The 12,500-nt window shown below is 36.7% G+C and overlaps 2 protein-coding genes across 2 annotated transcripts in view; one reads left to right on the plus strand and one right to left on the minus strand.

The window, feature by feature from the left end:
* ND-24 (NADH dehydrogenase ubiquinone) overlaps positions 1-5,320 on the plus strand; it is a 7,402-nt gene extending 2,082 nt beyond the window's left edge. Inside the window, exons 2-7 of the mRNA XM_027376271.2 lie at positions 1,407-1,466; positions 1,999-2,061; positions 2,424-2,614; positions 2,750-2,957; positions 4,555-4,707; positions 5,163-5,320. Of these exons, the coding sequence (XP_027232072.1) occupies positions 1,407-1,466; positions 1,999-2,061; positions 2,424-2,614; positions 2,750-2,957; positions 4,555-4,707; positions 5,163-5,180 (693 nt within the window). The 3' untranslated portion in view covers positions 5,181-5,320. The remainder of the gene's footprint in view (positions 1-1,406; positions 1,467-1,998; positions 2,062-2,423; positions 2,615-2,749; positions 2,958-4,554; positions 4,708-5,162) is intronic.
* Positions 5,321-7,355: 2,035 nt separating this feature from the next.
* The window catches only part of LOC113823604 (glycoprotein-N-acetylgalactosamine 3-beta-galactosyltransferase 1), a 9,647-nt gene continuing 4,502 nt past the window's right edge, over positions 7,356-12,500 (minus strand). The window contains exons 3-8 of the mRNA XM_027376294.2: positions 12,460-12,500; positions 11,160-11,446; positions 9,821-9,988; positions 9,343-9,463; positions 8,854-9,011; positions 7,356-8,394 (exon numbers count right to left, since the gene is read on the minus strand). The exon at positions 12,460-12,500 is cut by the window's right edge and continues 91 nt beyond it. Of these exons, the coding sequence (XP_027232095.2) occupies positions 8,266-8,394; positions 8,854-9,011; positions 9,343-9,463; positions 9,821-9,988; positions 11,160-11,446; positions 12,460-12,500 (904 nt within the window). The 3' untranslated portion in view covers positions 7,356-8,265. The remainder of the gene's footprint in view (positions 8,395-8,853; positions 9,012-9,342; positions 9,464-9,820; positions 9,989-11,159; positions 11,447-12,459) is intronic.

A 12,500-nucleotide genomic window follows, 5' to 3' on the forward strand; every position in this document is an offset into this window, starting at 1 on the left:
ATTTTGACATCTAAAAGCAATGCCATCGGGCTACTGGTAGACCCTGTGTAATTACTGTTCTGGACTCTTGTTGCATATCATGGTAATTCTTTTTCTGTACAGATTCAGAAACAAGTCCATAATACCATGTCAGAAAATTTCAGTAATTCAAGTTTCCCTCACTGGGTATGCCCAACTGCCTGAGGGGTTGATTAGGGGAATACCCCCGTGGCAAACATTGTCTTCACCATGGTATGAGCAGCAAGACAGAGCTGAAACTTAGTAGTATTGAGTTTAGGCTGTAAGTGGTGCTTTCCTTGATCTTTTTCCGTTAATTGTGGCATTATTATATGTGTTTGCAGATTATTTCTTGTGTTGACAAATGCAACTTTTTCATCATTGCAAGAATATCATCCTCAATTTGCTGTAGCTTAGTGCATCCATACCATTAAGATTAAGCCACATCTTTCTCAGGATGAGAAACTGATGCCCCTACTGTTATGCCCAGTCAATAGGTGACCTTGTGCATACAGTGAATGACTAGTATGTGGCATTACATGCTGGTAGAGGCTAGTCTTTTCTGCAGGGTTTCCTGTGTTTCCTTCATTCCTGTGTCCATCACCAGGGCTCTTGAGATTATACGTTCCATCAGAATTATGTTTTGACCTGTGCATTCCAATATTATTTGTTACCAGTGTGTGTAGTTGTTCTTGTCATTTGATTGGCACAGCCCCTGCTTAATGTTATATGGTATGTCTCAGGTTAGTTTGTATCCCATCTTCTGATTAGCCCAATGCTCCTTCCTGTTGTATATATGTGGAAGATGTTTGTCCTTGCAGGCTACATGCAACTCATTTTCCTTCATATTTTGCCCTGAAATTTCCATTATATACTCATGCCCTTCTATGGTCAGGGCTAAGATTGTAGGGCTGCTTACTTGTTACTTTTAAGATATTCAAGGCTATGCTCCTTCAACAAAACATGTCTCTATGGAGCCCTGTCTCAGTGATATCACACACTGTAATCACTTCTGATGCTCATGTGATCCATATCATAATACTCAGTGAACAAATGAAAAGCTTTTTGTCTCTTGAAAATCACAGAATTATCACCCAATGATTCTTATATATGTAAATACTTAGGGATGAGTGGAGGCCATATATTAAAGATAGTGTATAGTACCTGTGAATTTATACTCATGCAGGTAAGTCAAGCATAGCATTGCATGTACTGCCGTTTCAAGCAAAGACAAGCAAGCCCTCATTATGTATATTCTGTCAAAATACAGCTTATTGACCTCCTTGGCAGTTTATTTAAAAAACAACAAAAAACAAACAAACTAGGGGAGGTTTATTTCTGGAAACTCCACAGCATCATTTCATGCAGATATATTATACAAATAAACTCACTCCATTATTTTTCTACAGGTGCGCAGTGTGCGAAATGTACACAGAAGTGCAGCAGCATGTAGTGACAGCCTCTTTGTGGTAAGTCATTATGTATTTTCTAATGGATACTACCTTAAAGTCTCAGAATTATTGCATTCTTCACACAGACATAAAAATAATTTTTATAATATCTAATTTATAGTAATATGTGAATAAATACATTCATATATGGTTGCATTTTCCAAGGTTGCAGTCATCTTGGCTGTGTATCCCATCAAGGTTTTAAGGATTTCTGATTTTAGTTATAGGCACTATATAAGAACATTTTTGTCAACTGCTTCAGCTTGTCTCTTCTCCCATGCAAATTAATAATCCCCTACAGTCTCTCTTGGCTTAGAGGAAGGCAAAGAGAAAATGAACAGAATTGGGAATTAATGTTTTGAAATATCAATGATAAAGAAAGGAAAAAAATGAATGAATAGATTTGGCTAAGTTCCACCTGAAAGTGTAGTTTTAAGTTTAATAGCAATATTTTCAGTAAAATGTAAATGTACCCTAGTAATAATTAGGGGAATAACAGTCCCTTGGCAATGCTTATATGTCAGTTTATAAATCACTATTTCCCTTCCAGCATCGTGACTCGAAAGATAACAATATTGACATGCCATTTGAATTCACCGCTGAGAACTTGAAGGTAAGAGTTTTTCTTTTACTATTTTTAAAATTTTAATGGTGTAGGGTCAAGCACGTGATAGAAATGGGATTGTGGTACTCCTTGTTGTAAATGGAATAAGAAGCTGGGGAACAAAAATTAAATTCCTGTATTTCAAACAGTACAGTGTTGAGGCCATAGGGAAAGTTTGTAAAGAATAAGATTGGAAATTACACCTCTTATAAGAGTATTTTTTGCTGTTGTTGCTTTATTGATGTGCATTATTCCATAATGAAATTGAACTGTATCAAGTTATATTGTTTGCATGTTTATACAAATACTTTTTTTAAGAATTGAAGTCAGATGATGTAATTAAAAGTATGCACTGACTCCTGCATTTACAGAGGGCAGAGGCAATCATCTCAATTTACCCAGAAGGCCACAGAAAAGCGGCTGTGATTCCCCTGCTGGACCTTGCTCAGCGCCAGGTTGGAAACTGGCTTCCCATCACCGCTATGCATGCTGTTGCCAAGATGCTAGACATGCCTCGCATGCGCGTCTATGAGGTTGCTACTTTCTACACCATGTTCATGAGGTAATGGATTCTGTTATTATTTCAGTTACTGTTGTTGTTTCTATTATTATTCCTATTGTATTTTTCTAAAGAAGTAAAGACAGCCATTGATTTATCATTATTTTTCATTATTGACTCTTTGTTCTATCTTACCAGAAACCCTGTCGGAAAGTACCATATCCAAGTGTGTACGACGACCCCGTGCTGGCTCCGGGGGTCAGATGAGGTCATGAAGGTAATCCATGATAAACTAGGGATCAAGGTAGGGGAGACTACGAAGGATGGGCTCTTCACCTTGTCTGAAGTGGAGTGTCTCGGGGCGTGCGTCAATGCTCCCATGATGCAGATCAACGACAATTATTATGTAAGTTGTGTAAGATTGGTCTTTTAGGTTGTTTATGAATTTTGTGCAACACTTTGAATATATCTGTTGTATGTCATTGTCATTCTTTTTTAGTTATAAGTATGATTGTCAATATTATTTTTGTTTGAGTATCATCACCACCTTCCACTCCTCCTCCTCTCTTTCTCTCTTCCTATCTTCCTCTCTTCCTCTCTTCCTCTCTTCCTCTCCTCCTCCTCCTCTTCCTCCTCCTCCTCCTTCTCCTCCTCCTGCTCTCCTCCTCCTCTTCCTTCTCCTCTCCTCCTCCTCTCCTCCTCCTCTTCCTTCTCCTCTCCTCCTCCTCTCCTCCTCTCCTCCTCCTCTTCTTCTTCTTCTTCTTCTTATTATTATTATTATTATTATTTTTTTTTTATCCTCCTCCTCTTCATCTTCTTCTTCTTCTTCTTCTTCTTCTTCTTCTTCTTCTTCTTCTTCTTATTATTATTATTATTATTATTATTATTATTATTATTATTATTATTATTATTATTATCATTATCATTATCATTATCATTATCATTATCATTATCATTATCATTATCATTATCATTATCATTATCATTATCATTATCATTATCATTATTATTATTATTATTATTATTATTATTATTATTATTATTATTATTATTATTATTATTATTATTCTCCATTTTCTTCTTCTTCTACTTCTCCTTCTACTTCTCCTACTTCTACTCCTTCTTCTCCTTCTCCTCCTTCTTCTCCTTCTTCTCCTTCTCCTCCTTCTCCTTCTTCTCTTTCTCCTCCTTCTCCTCCTTCTTCTCCTTCTCTTTCTCCTCCTCCTCCTCTTTCTTCTTCTCCTTCTCTTTCTTCTTCTCCTCGTCTTTCTTCTTCTCCTCCTCTTTCTTCTTCTTCTTCTTCTTCTTCTTCTTCTTCTTCTTCTTCTTCTTCTTCTTCTTCTTCTTCTTCTTCTTCTTCTTCTTCTTCTTCTTCTTCTTCTTCTTCTTCTTCTTCACTATCATCTTCTTCTTCCTCTTCTTCGTCTTCTTCTTTATCATCTTCGTCTTCCTTTCCTTCGTCTTCGTCTTCGTCTTCATCGTCTTCCTCTTCTCCGTCTTCCTCTTCTTCGTCTTTGTCTTCTTCGTCTTTGTCTTCTTATCCTCCTCTCTTCTTCTTCTCCTCCTTTTTCTTCTTTTACTCTTCTTTTTCTACTCTTCTCATCCTCCTTCTCTTTCTCCTCTCCTCTTCCTCCTCCTCCTCCTCCTCCTCCTTCTTCTTCTCCTTCTCTTCCTCCTCCTCCTCTTCCTCCTCCTTCTCCTTCTCTCCTCCTCCTCCTCCTCCTCCTCCCCATCCTACTCCTCCTCCTCTTCCTCCTCCTCCTCCTCCTCCTCCTCCTCCTCCTCCTCCTCCTCCTCTTTTGACCTCACATTCTCCGCCTCCTTTTTCTAACTATTATTAGTTTTGTTGTTGTTTTATTTCATATTTTATTACTATTGGTTGTCATTTCTTTTATTATTATTTATTTTATTATTGTTGTTGTTATTATCATTTCTCTTGTGATTACTGATATTTGTTCATTAGTTTCTTTCATGGCTGACATCTCTATCTTACCCCATTACAGGAGGACCTTGAAGTGAAGGACACAGAAGAAATTCTTGACTCACTGGCAGCAGGGAAGGAGCCCAAGGCAGGCCCTCGTAGTGGTCGCTTTGCTGCTGAGCCCCTAGGAGGCCTCACCTCTCTCACCAGTCCTCCTCCTGGACCAGGATTCATGGTATGTAGGGTCTTATGTTGGGAGTTTGGATGTGGCGGCCTTTTGTTTTGGGTTCATGGTATAGTGTTGTGTTCTCTCTTTTTTGATGTCTATAGTTTCAAGATCTACATTACAGAGGAGGAATGACTGAATTTTCTAAGTTGAGTATGGCTGACTGTGCAGTGGATTGGTTTTATTATTTTTCAATTTAAGAAAGGGTGGGGGTGAACTAATGAACTGTAAAGTTTGTGTGTTTTTATGTAATTTTAGTGAAATAATTGCCAGTGTTTGTGGTTACTTCAGTCTAAAAACTTTAGAGTTAAAACTTGCTAAGGAACTTCTATATCTCAACTATGTATTTATTATTGTAAATAATAATTGTCATACAACCAGTCTTGAAAATATTGAAGCTGTATATTTCTATTCCATGATGAAATTGATTGTTTTAAAGAACTGACACCAGTTGTATTTTTCAGGTTCGAGATGACTTGTAAATTATATGTGAATGGAAGATCGTGGATATAAGGGGCTGAAAATCAAGCAGACAGAGATCACAATATTTATGGCTTGGCCATGATCTCATTATAGGTCATGTATAATTTGAGTTTGTATATAAATATATTTAAAGTGAAATAATGTTTGGGTTTATTTTCTTCCATACATGTTTTAAAAGAGTTTTCGTGCAGGGCATTAATATGATCATATTACCAGTCAGCACTACAGTTGTAGTTCAAGATATGTGAGGTGTTTGGACTGTGCAATGCAAAAATATTGTTTCATTTTTGTCCTTTCTATCTTTCTTGCTTTCTTTTGTGAATGAGTTCAATACATCTGCCATATCACTTAACCAGTAGACTGCCAATGGTGGATATATGTGATTTGTATTATCCTTTTAATCCAGAGCATTGTAAGTATTCCTAAAAAAGAATCATATGACAGGTGACAACTAATCAGGAGCTCATATTAGTCTACTTGTCATGGGTTAAGCATCTGTTTTCATTGCTATAAAAAAGTCTATGGCTTAGAACAAGGATACTTTTTTGGGTGCCATAGAGAAATATGAGAATTATGACATAGAATTAAACTGAATTTTGTCACCTACAGTACCTATGGATATTTATCTTTTAAACATCAATAGATTGTAGTAGCCACTGACATCATTACACTATTCATAAATAGTAATAACTGAAGTAATAACCATGGAAGTTATTATATATTAGTCAGGGCCACAGAATAGAAAAGGTTGGGAACCACTGGTCTAGACTTTTTTTGGTAGAAAAGAAAAAGAAAAATGATAGTCTATACTACATAAGCAATTCTGTTATGAAGCTATGGTTTCAGTAATGCCGAAAACACACACATACTCCCCCCCAAAAAAACATAAACAATTTGTATAACATGATTCCATAGTCATGTAGTGCTGGCTTTTATGCTTATATTTAAAATCTGGAGTTTCCTTTTACTTTCTTTGTGATAACTAGCTCTTTTATTTGTTTTGACAATTAGCCATCCTCTTACTTCTGCTACTACTACTGCTTTTTTTTTCTTCCAGATCAGTCACAAATATCCTTCTGTTCTGGCACAAAGTCATGTAATTGGTGCATATCTCTGCTAGTGCCAGAAGTACATGTGTACCTAACCCCTTCTGGCAGCATACTTCCTTGTTTGTTAGTTGTTCTGTGTAGGCCTACCATCTTTTTTCTCATGATATATGTACAAATTCCCAAAATTTATATAATAAATATGGTGGATAATACATTCTGTGTAACACCTCATTTATTATAAATGCAGAGTAAATGATCAAGTTCTCTGGCTCTTTGGGCCTTGGCATTACTACCAACAATATGGCAAATGGTATGAATGCAACACTAAAGCCCAGATTTTGGTGTTGATTAGCATTATTATTAAATGTTTGCCTTTGGATAATGGTGTAAGAATGTATGTCAAATGGCTGGCTAAATTATACATTTGCCAAATTTAATCAAATGACAAGTGCTGTGACAGTTATGGAAGAAGTTAGATATCTTTATCTAATGGGTTTTATTATCACATTCACATAATTTATTGTAGTGGTAGAAAATTACCCCACCCCCCTTCTAAGTTTGATTTACCTGCCCTTCTATTTCCTCTCTGCTTCCATTACCTTCAGTCATTTCCCTCTCCTCCATTTCGTTTCTCCTTACTTTCTCAACCTATTTTTTTTTTTAAGCTTCCCAGGATTGGGTTATGCAGAAATTAATTGTCTGCATACAAGTCTTAACATCTGCTCTTTCCCTACATTCACACTCTTCTTCCAACACCATGACAAACAACAATAAACTGAGGCACTGAAACTTGATGCATACGTTCCTTTACTTCAAAGCTACCTGGCTTTTGCATTCGTCTCGTGCATTCAGGTGCTTCATCAGTTCTTTTTCTTTCTCATCCATTTTATTATAGCAACTCACCCATCTTTTTGTTTATCATTACTTAGTGTATGTCCCATATCTTCTGCAAACTCCTCATCCCACCACTGTGCTTCATCCTAAATTTGTCTGCAAACCTGCTTATTATTATTTATATCTGAAAATCTTGTTACACAGACATGGTCATGTCAGGGATAGATTTACTGTTGCAGGCACCAAAGCTGAAAAGTATAATGGGCCCTATCAGGGTAATATAACACTTGCCTTTTGCCGTCAACTTTACTTATAAATTGTACATGTAAGTAGGCAACAACAATGAATAATGAGTGAAAGAATGTATTACTGAAAACACTGGATGAGAGAAAATAATGGCACAAATTTACATTAATGTACATTTTGGAGTAAGTGATAAACAAAATGAGCATTATGATGTTGGTTATATACAGTTGATGACCTTGTATCACATTTTAACAACATTGTTGGGGTAAAAAATAAGTGGGCTTACACAGGCATGCATACAAATATGTAGAATGCCTATAGTTATAAATTCACATTCACCATGAAAAAGTGAGAAAAAAATGATGATTTTCATGCATATGTAAGCTTAAAAAGGTAACAAGTTTTCCAAAAAGCAAAACATTCACATTGACAAGGGCAGTCATAAATAGAGCTAACAAATACAGACAAAGCAACTCAGTCCAACTTAGTCTGTTGGTGCCAACTTTTTAACTGTTTATTAAATAATAATTTTAATCTCCCTTGCAGTGACTGTGGAGCTATCTGATGAAACCGGGAAAATATTTACATCACAATTAATATCAGTGTTCTTTGATGAACTTCCACTGACTTTTCTTGCTATCTTCTTTGTCAACTGTTTTTGCATACACAAATATTTTTCTTTATTCATAAATGGAATACTGTCATTTATAATGGTAATTTTTATCATATTTTTTGTTATATTTCCCTTCCATACTTCAGCAGCAACATAATATGCTTTTTCTTCTACATTACTTCAGTCACAGTCATATTTTACCCTTCTACTCTTCCACTATATTTTAATTTGTCATAATTTTTTACATTTTACCCACTTCTCATTTTCCTTCCAAGTTCTTATCACAGCATGTCCTTTCTTCTTATACTACTGATTTCTTTACACTATACTGAAGAGCCATTGTCAGCAGTCTCTAGCAGGTACCCCAAGGCCATATGCTTTGAAGTGGTAGATTAAGAATTCAAGAGTGTAAAGTAGACCCTCCTTCACATAATGGAAAGAAATGGTGGTGTCACTGCAGCAGCCTAACCCCTGGCAAAGAAAAGTAAAGTGTTAATTACACTGAAACTAGATTTTTAAAATGCTGTGTTGTAATTGTCCATATCAAGACAAAAATGATTAATGCAACAGCATCTATAATAAATTATGACAAGGAAGGTACCTTGAGATGGTTATGTGATTATGTGAGTGATTGTGACAAATGCTGTATGTTTAAAGTTGGAGAAAAGACAATTGCACTTCTAGTACTACCCCAGGAATTTCACATTGAACAACGATTTTCAGGATATTGCATACCATAGCTGTTGAAGTACATTTACAAGACAAAGTAATATGTAAAATGAAATATATTTACAAGGAAATACTTTTAATGGCCTCAGTAGCATCTAATTTGCTTTAGAAACCATTAACTAAGACTGCCCAAAATGGTTAAAATATTTCTAATGTACAAACACTTCATAACATTTTTATGCTCTTGGGAATACTACTTACCTGCTCGTGATCGTGAGCGAGGTTCTCCCAGTACCAGTAGTCGAGGTTTTTCATCTTAGGAACCACTACGTCCGAAGGAATGAAAGGGAAGAACCTGGGGCGTCCCTTTTCATCTCTCGAATCCCCAGGTCGGACTCCTGCTGCCTCCATGAAATATCCTGAAGTAGGAGAGTTGATTATGTCGAAAGATGAAATTGTTAGAAAATGTATATACAAGGTTGTAGAATGGGAACTGACTTTGATCATCTAATTTTTCTGTAGTAATCGTAATTATAAGTGATTCTGCAGTCAATTCAGTAATCGCATTTCTCACCCATAGAAAACAGGTCGAGCATAATCTCAATAATTCGCATGTCTTGAAAGGTGATACTTGGCTACAACTAGAACTAGTAAAAATCAGATGTCAATAATGATGAATCCGGAACAAATATTCACATCGCTGGCGCAGAGAATAAATCTTAAAACCCGAAAAATGAATCAGAAACTCACCCATCTGGACATCTTCAGCCCCCTGGGAGTAGGCGAGCGTCTGGTTGTCCTGGCCTGCGTCCACGAAGGCTTGGAGGGCGCCGCGGCTCAGGATGTATCCTGCGCCGCCGCTCATGTATCCCTTGGGATGTTAATAATGATGGTTAAAATAATGATAATGATAACAATGGCAATAGTAATAAAAAATAATGATTATAATATTGATGAAGAAAAATAATTATAAAAAAATTATAGCAATAACAGTTCTAATAATAATGATGATGATGATAATAATAATAATAATAATAATAATAATAATAATAATAATAATAATAATAATAATAATAATAATAATAATAATAATAATAATAATAATAATAATAATAATAACAATAACAATAACAATACCTATAACAATTATGATAACAATAATGATGATGATGATGATAATAATAATAATAACACCTATAACATAAAAATCTGACATCCCGACACACACCTGCGGTACGATGACATCAAAATGGCATCCATAATAATACGGGACTTCCGGATCTTTGTCGTGCAGCCAGTACCTCAAATTCTCCATGATGAAGTAGGTGTCGTCATCGGCTTTCACAAACCAGTCGTAGTCGTTGTAGTAATGGAGGTAGGCGTGGCGAAAGGCATCCTGGGGAGGAATTAGAGTTGATTGTGGTGGTTATGGTGGTGGTGGTTGCGATCGTGGTGGTGACTGATTGTTGTGGTGGTGATAATAATGATGGTAATGGTAGTAATGAAGATAAAAGTAATGGTAATGATGAAAGTAATAATAATAATGATGGTAATGGTAATAATGATGATAAAAGTAATAATAATAATGATGGTAATGGTAATAATGCTTAGAAAAGTAATGGTAATGGCAAAAGTAATAATAATAATGATGGTAATAGTAATAATGATGATAACGGTAATGACAACAGTAATTACAGTAATGAAGATAATATAACGAAAGAAAAAAATAAAAAATAAAAGAGACTTGGTAATGGAGATCCAGGTAAAAGCATACTTGGGGTCCACGTCCCGTTTTGTACAATTATTGCATTATTGTCTGAGTAATGACAGCTAGTGCGGCTTATTGAGATTTTAATATTCTAAGCGTGCTGTACACTGACCATTAACAATAGAAGTACCGTAATCATGGCCGCTTACTTCATTAGATTAACAAAGATCTTTTTTTTATGTTCGGTTGGACTAAAATGGATGCGTTAATACGTGAAGGGAATCTCAACCGACGCATCTCTTTGAATGTTGAATCCTTTCTTTGTGTTCGTTTTGCTTTCTTTATATGTGTCTTTCTTCTTTTCTACCTTTCTTCTCTTCGCCATCTTCTACTCCTCTTCCACCACCACCTCCTCCTCCTCCTCCTCCTCTACTTCCTCTTCCTTCTCCTCCTTTTCCTCCTCATCTTCCACCTTCTCATCATCTTCATCCTCCTCCTCCTCATTTCTTTCTCCTCATGTTCCCCTTCTTTCTCCTCCTCCTTCTCTTCACCCAATGCATCTCTCCTCCTCCTCCTCATTTCCCCCTTCCCCTCTTCCTCCTCCTCCTCGCTTTCCCCTTCCTCCTACTCCTCGTTCCCCCCTTCCCCTCTTCCTCTTCTTTATCCTCTTAATCTTCCTCCTCTCCTTTTCCCCCTCTTCCTGCTATTCATTATCCTCTTCCTCCTCTTCCCCCCCGCCGATAATAATACGGTTATGCATTAATCCCCAATGAATTATGACTCACGATCACATACACAGAGTTTGACATAAAACCCTTAATTAATCCACCTTCCAAACCGGCCACCACAGGTCCCTTACCCTCGTCTTGTTCCACAGTCCGCTCCGGTCGCCCATTGCGTGCGGGACGGTCAGCAGCGGCAAATCCAGCACGCTTTCGTCCTCCTCTCTTTCCTCTCCTTCTTCTTCTTGTTGCTTTTCCTCTCCTTTCTCTTCGCTATCAGGGTTGGTGACGAAGAGGATTTTGGTGCATCTCCGACCCCAGGTTCTGTAGATGTGGACGGCGTGGGAGGCGTGGTGGGCGGGGTACGTCACCACGAGGCACAGGATCCTGACTTTTTCGAAGAGACGCTGGGCGACGGTGCCGTCTTCGGGGGGGAAATGGTTGGGTTAAGGGGTGTCTCTGTCTTTTGTATGGTTGGCTGGCTGTTTGTCTGTCTGTCTGTCTGTCTCTCTTACCTTTCTCTCTCTCTCTCTCATTCTCTATCTTTCAATCTACCACCATCTCTGTCTGTCTCACTCTGATCATTTACTGGTTGATGAGCTGTAGTTAAGATTTGTAATTTAGTTTAATGATAGGTGTCAGATGTTCACACCCACCCACAAACTGTCTGTCTGCCTACCTCTTTCACTCACTCTACACGCGCACCTATAAATGTGTGTGTGTGTATCTATATGTTTAAGCATCTATATAACTATATCCATATCTATCTAACAATATGAAAAGTGAATAAACGTATTAATATTTTTATATATATAGATATGTACATATATGTATATAATATACATATATCTATATCTATCTGTCTCTATATATGAATGTATATATATAGAGAGAGAGATAAAGATACATCACACACACACACACACGCATATACATATTTATATATACAGGCACACACACACACACACACATATACATATTTATATATACAGGCACACACACACACACACACACACACATATACATATTTATATATACAGGCACACACACACACACACACACACACATATACATATTTATATATACAGGCACACACACACACACACACACACACACATATACATATTTATATATACAGGCACACACACACACACACACACACATATACATATTTATATATACAGGCACACACACACACACACACACACACACACATATACATATTTATATATACAGGCACACACACACACACACACACACACACATATACATATTTATATATACAGGCACACACACACACACACATATACATATTTATATATACAGGCACACACACACACACACACACACACACACATATATATATATATATATATATATATATATATATATATATATATATATAATCATAAAATAATGAACACAGTGGTAACTAACAACAAGTATCTCGGTGTCTGGGCGGCAAGCTGCGTGCGGGC

Source organism: Penaeus vannamei, chromosome 31, assembly GCF_042767895.1.
Source record: "Penaeus vannamei isolate JL-2024 chromosome 31, ASM4276789v1, whole genome shotgun sequence".
NCBI lineage: Eukaryota > Metazoa > Arthropoda > Malacostraca > Decapoda > Penaeidae > Penaeus > Penaeus vannamei.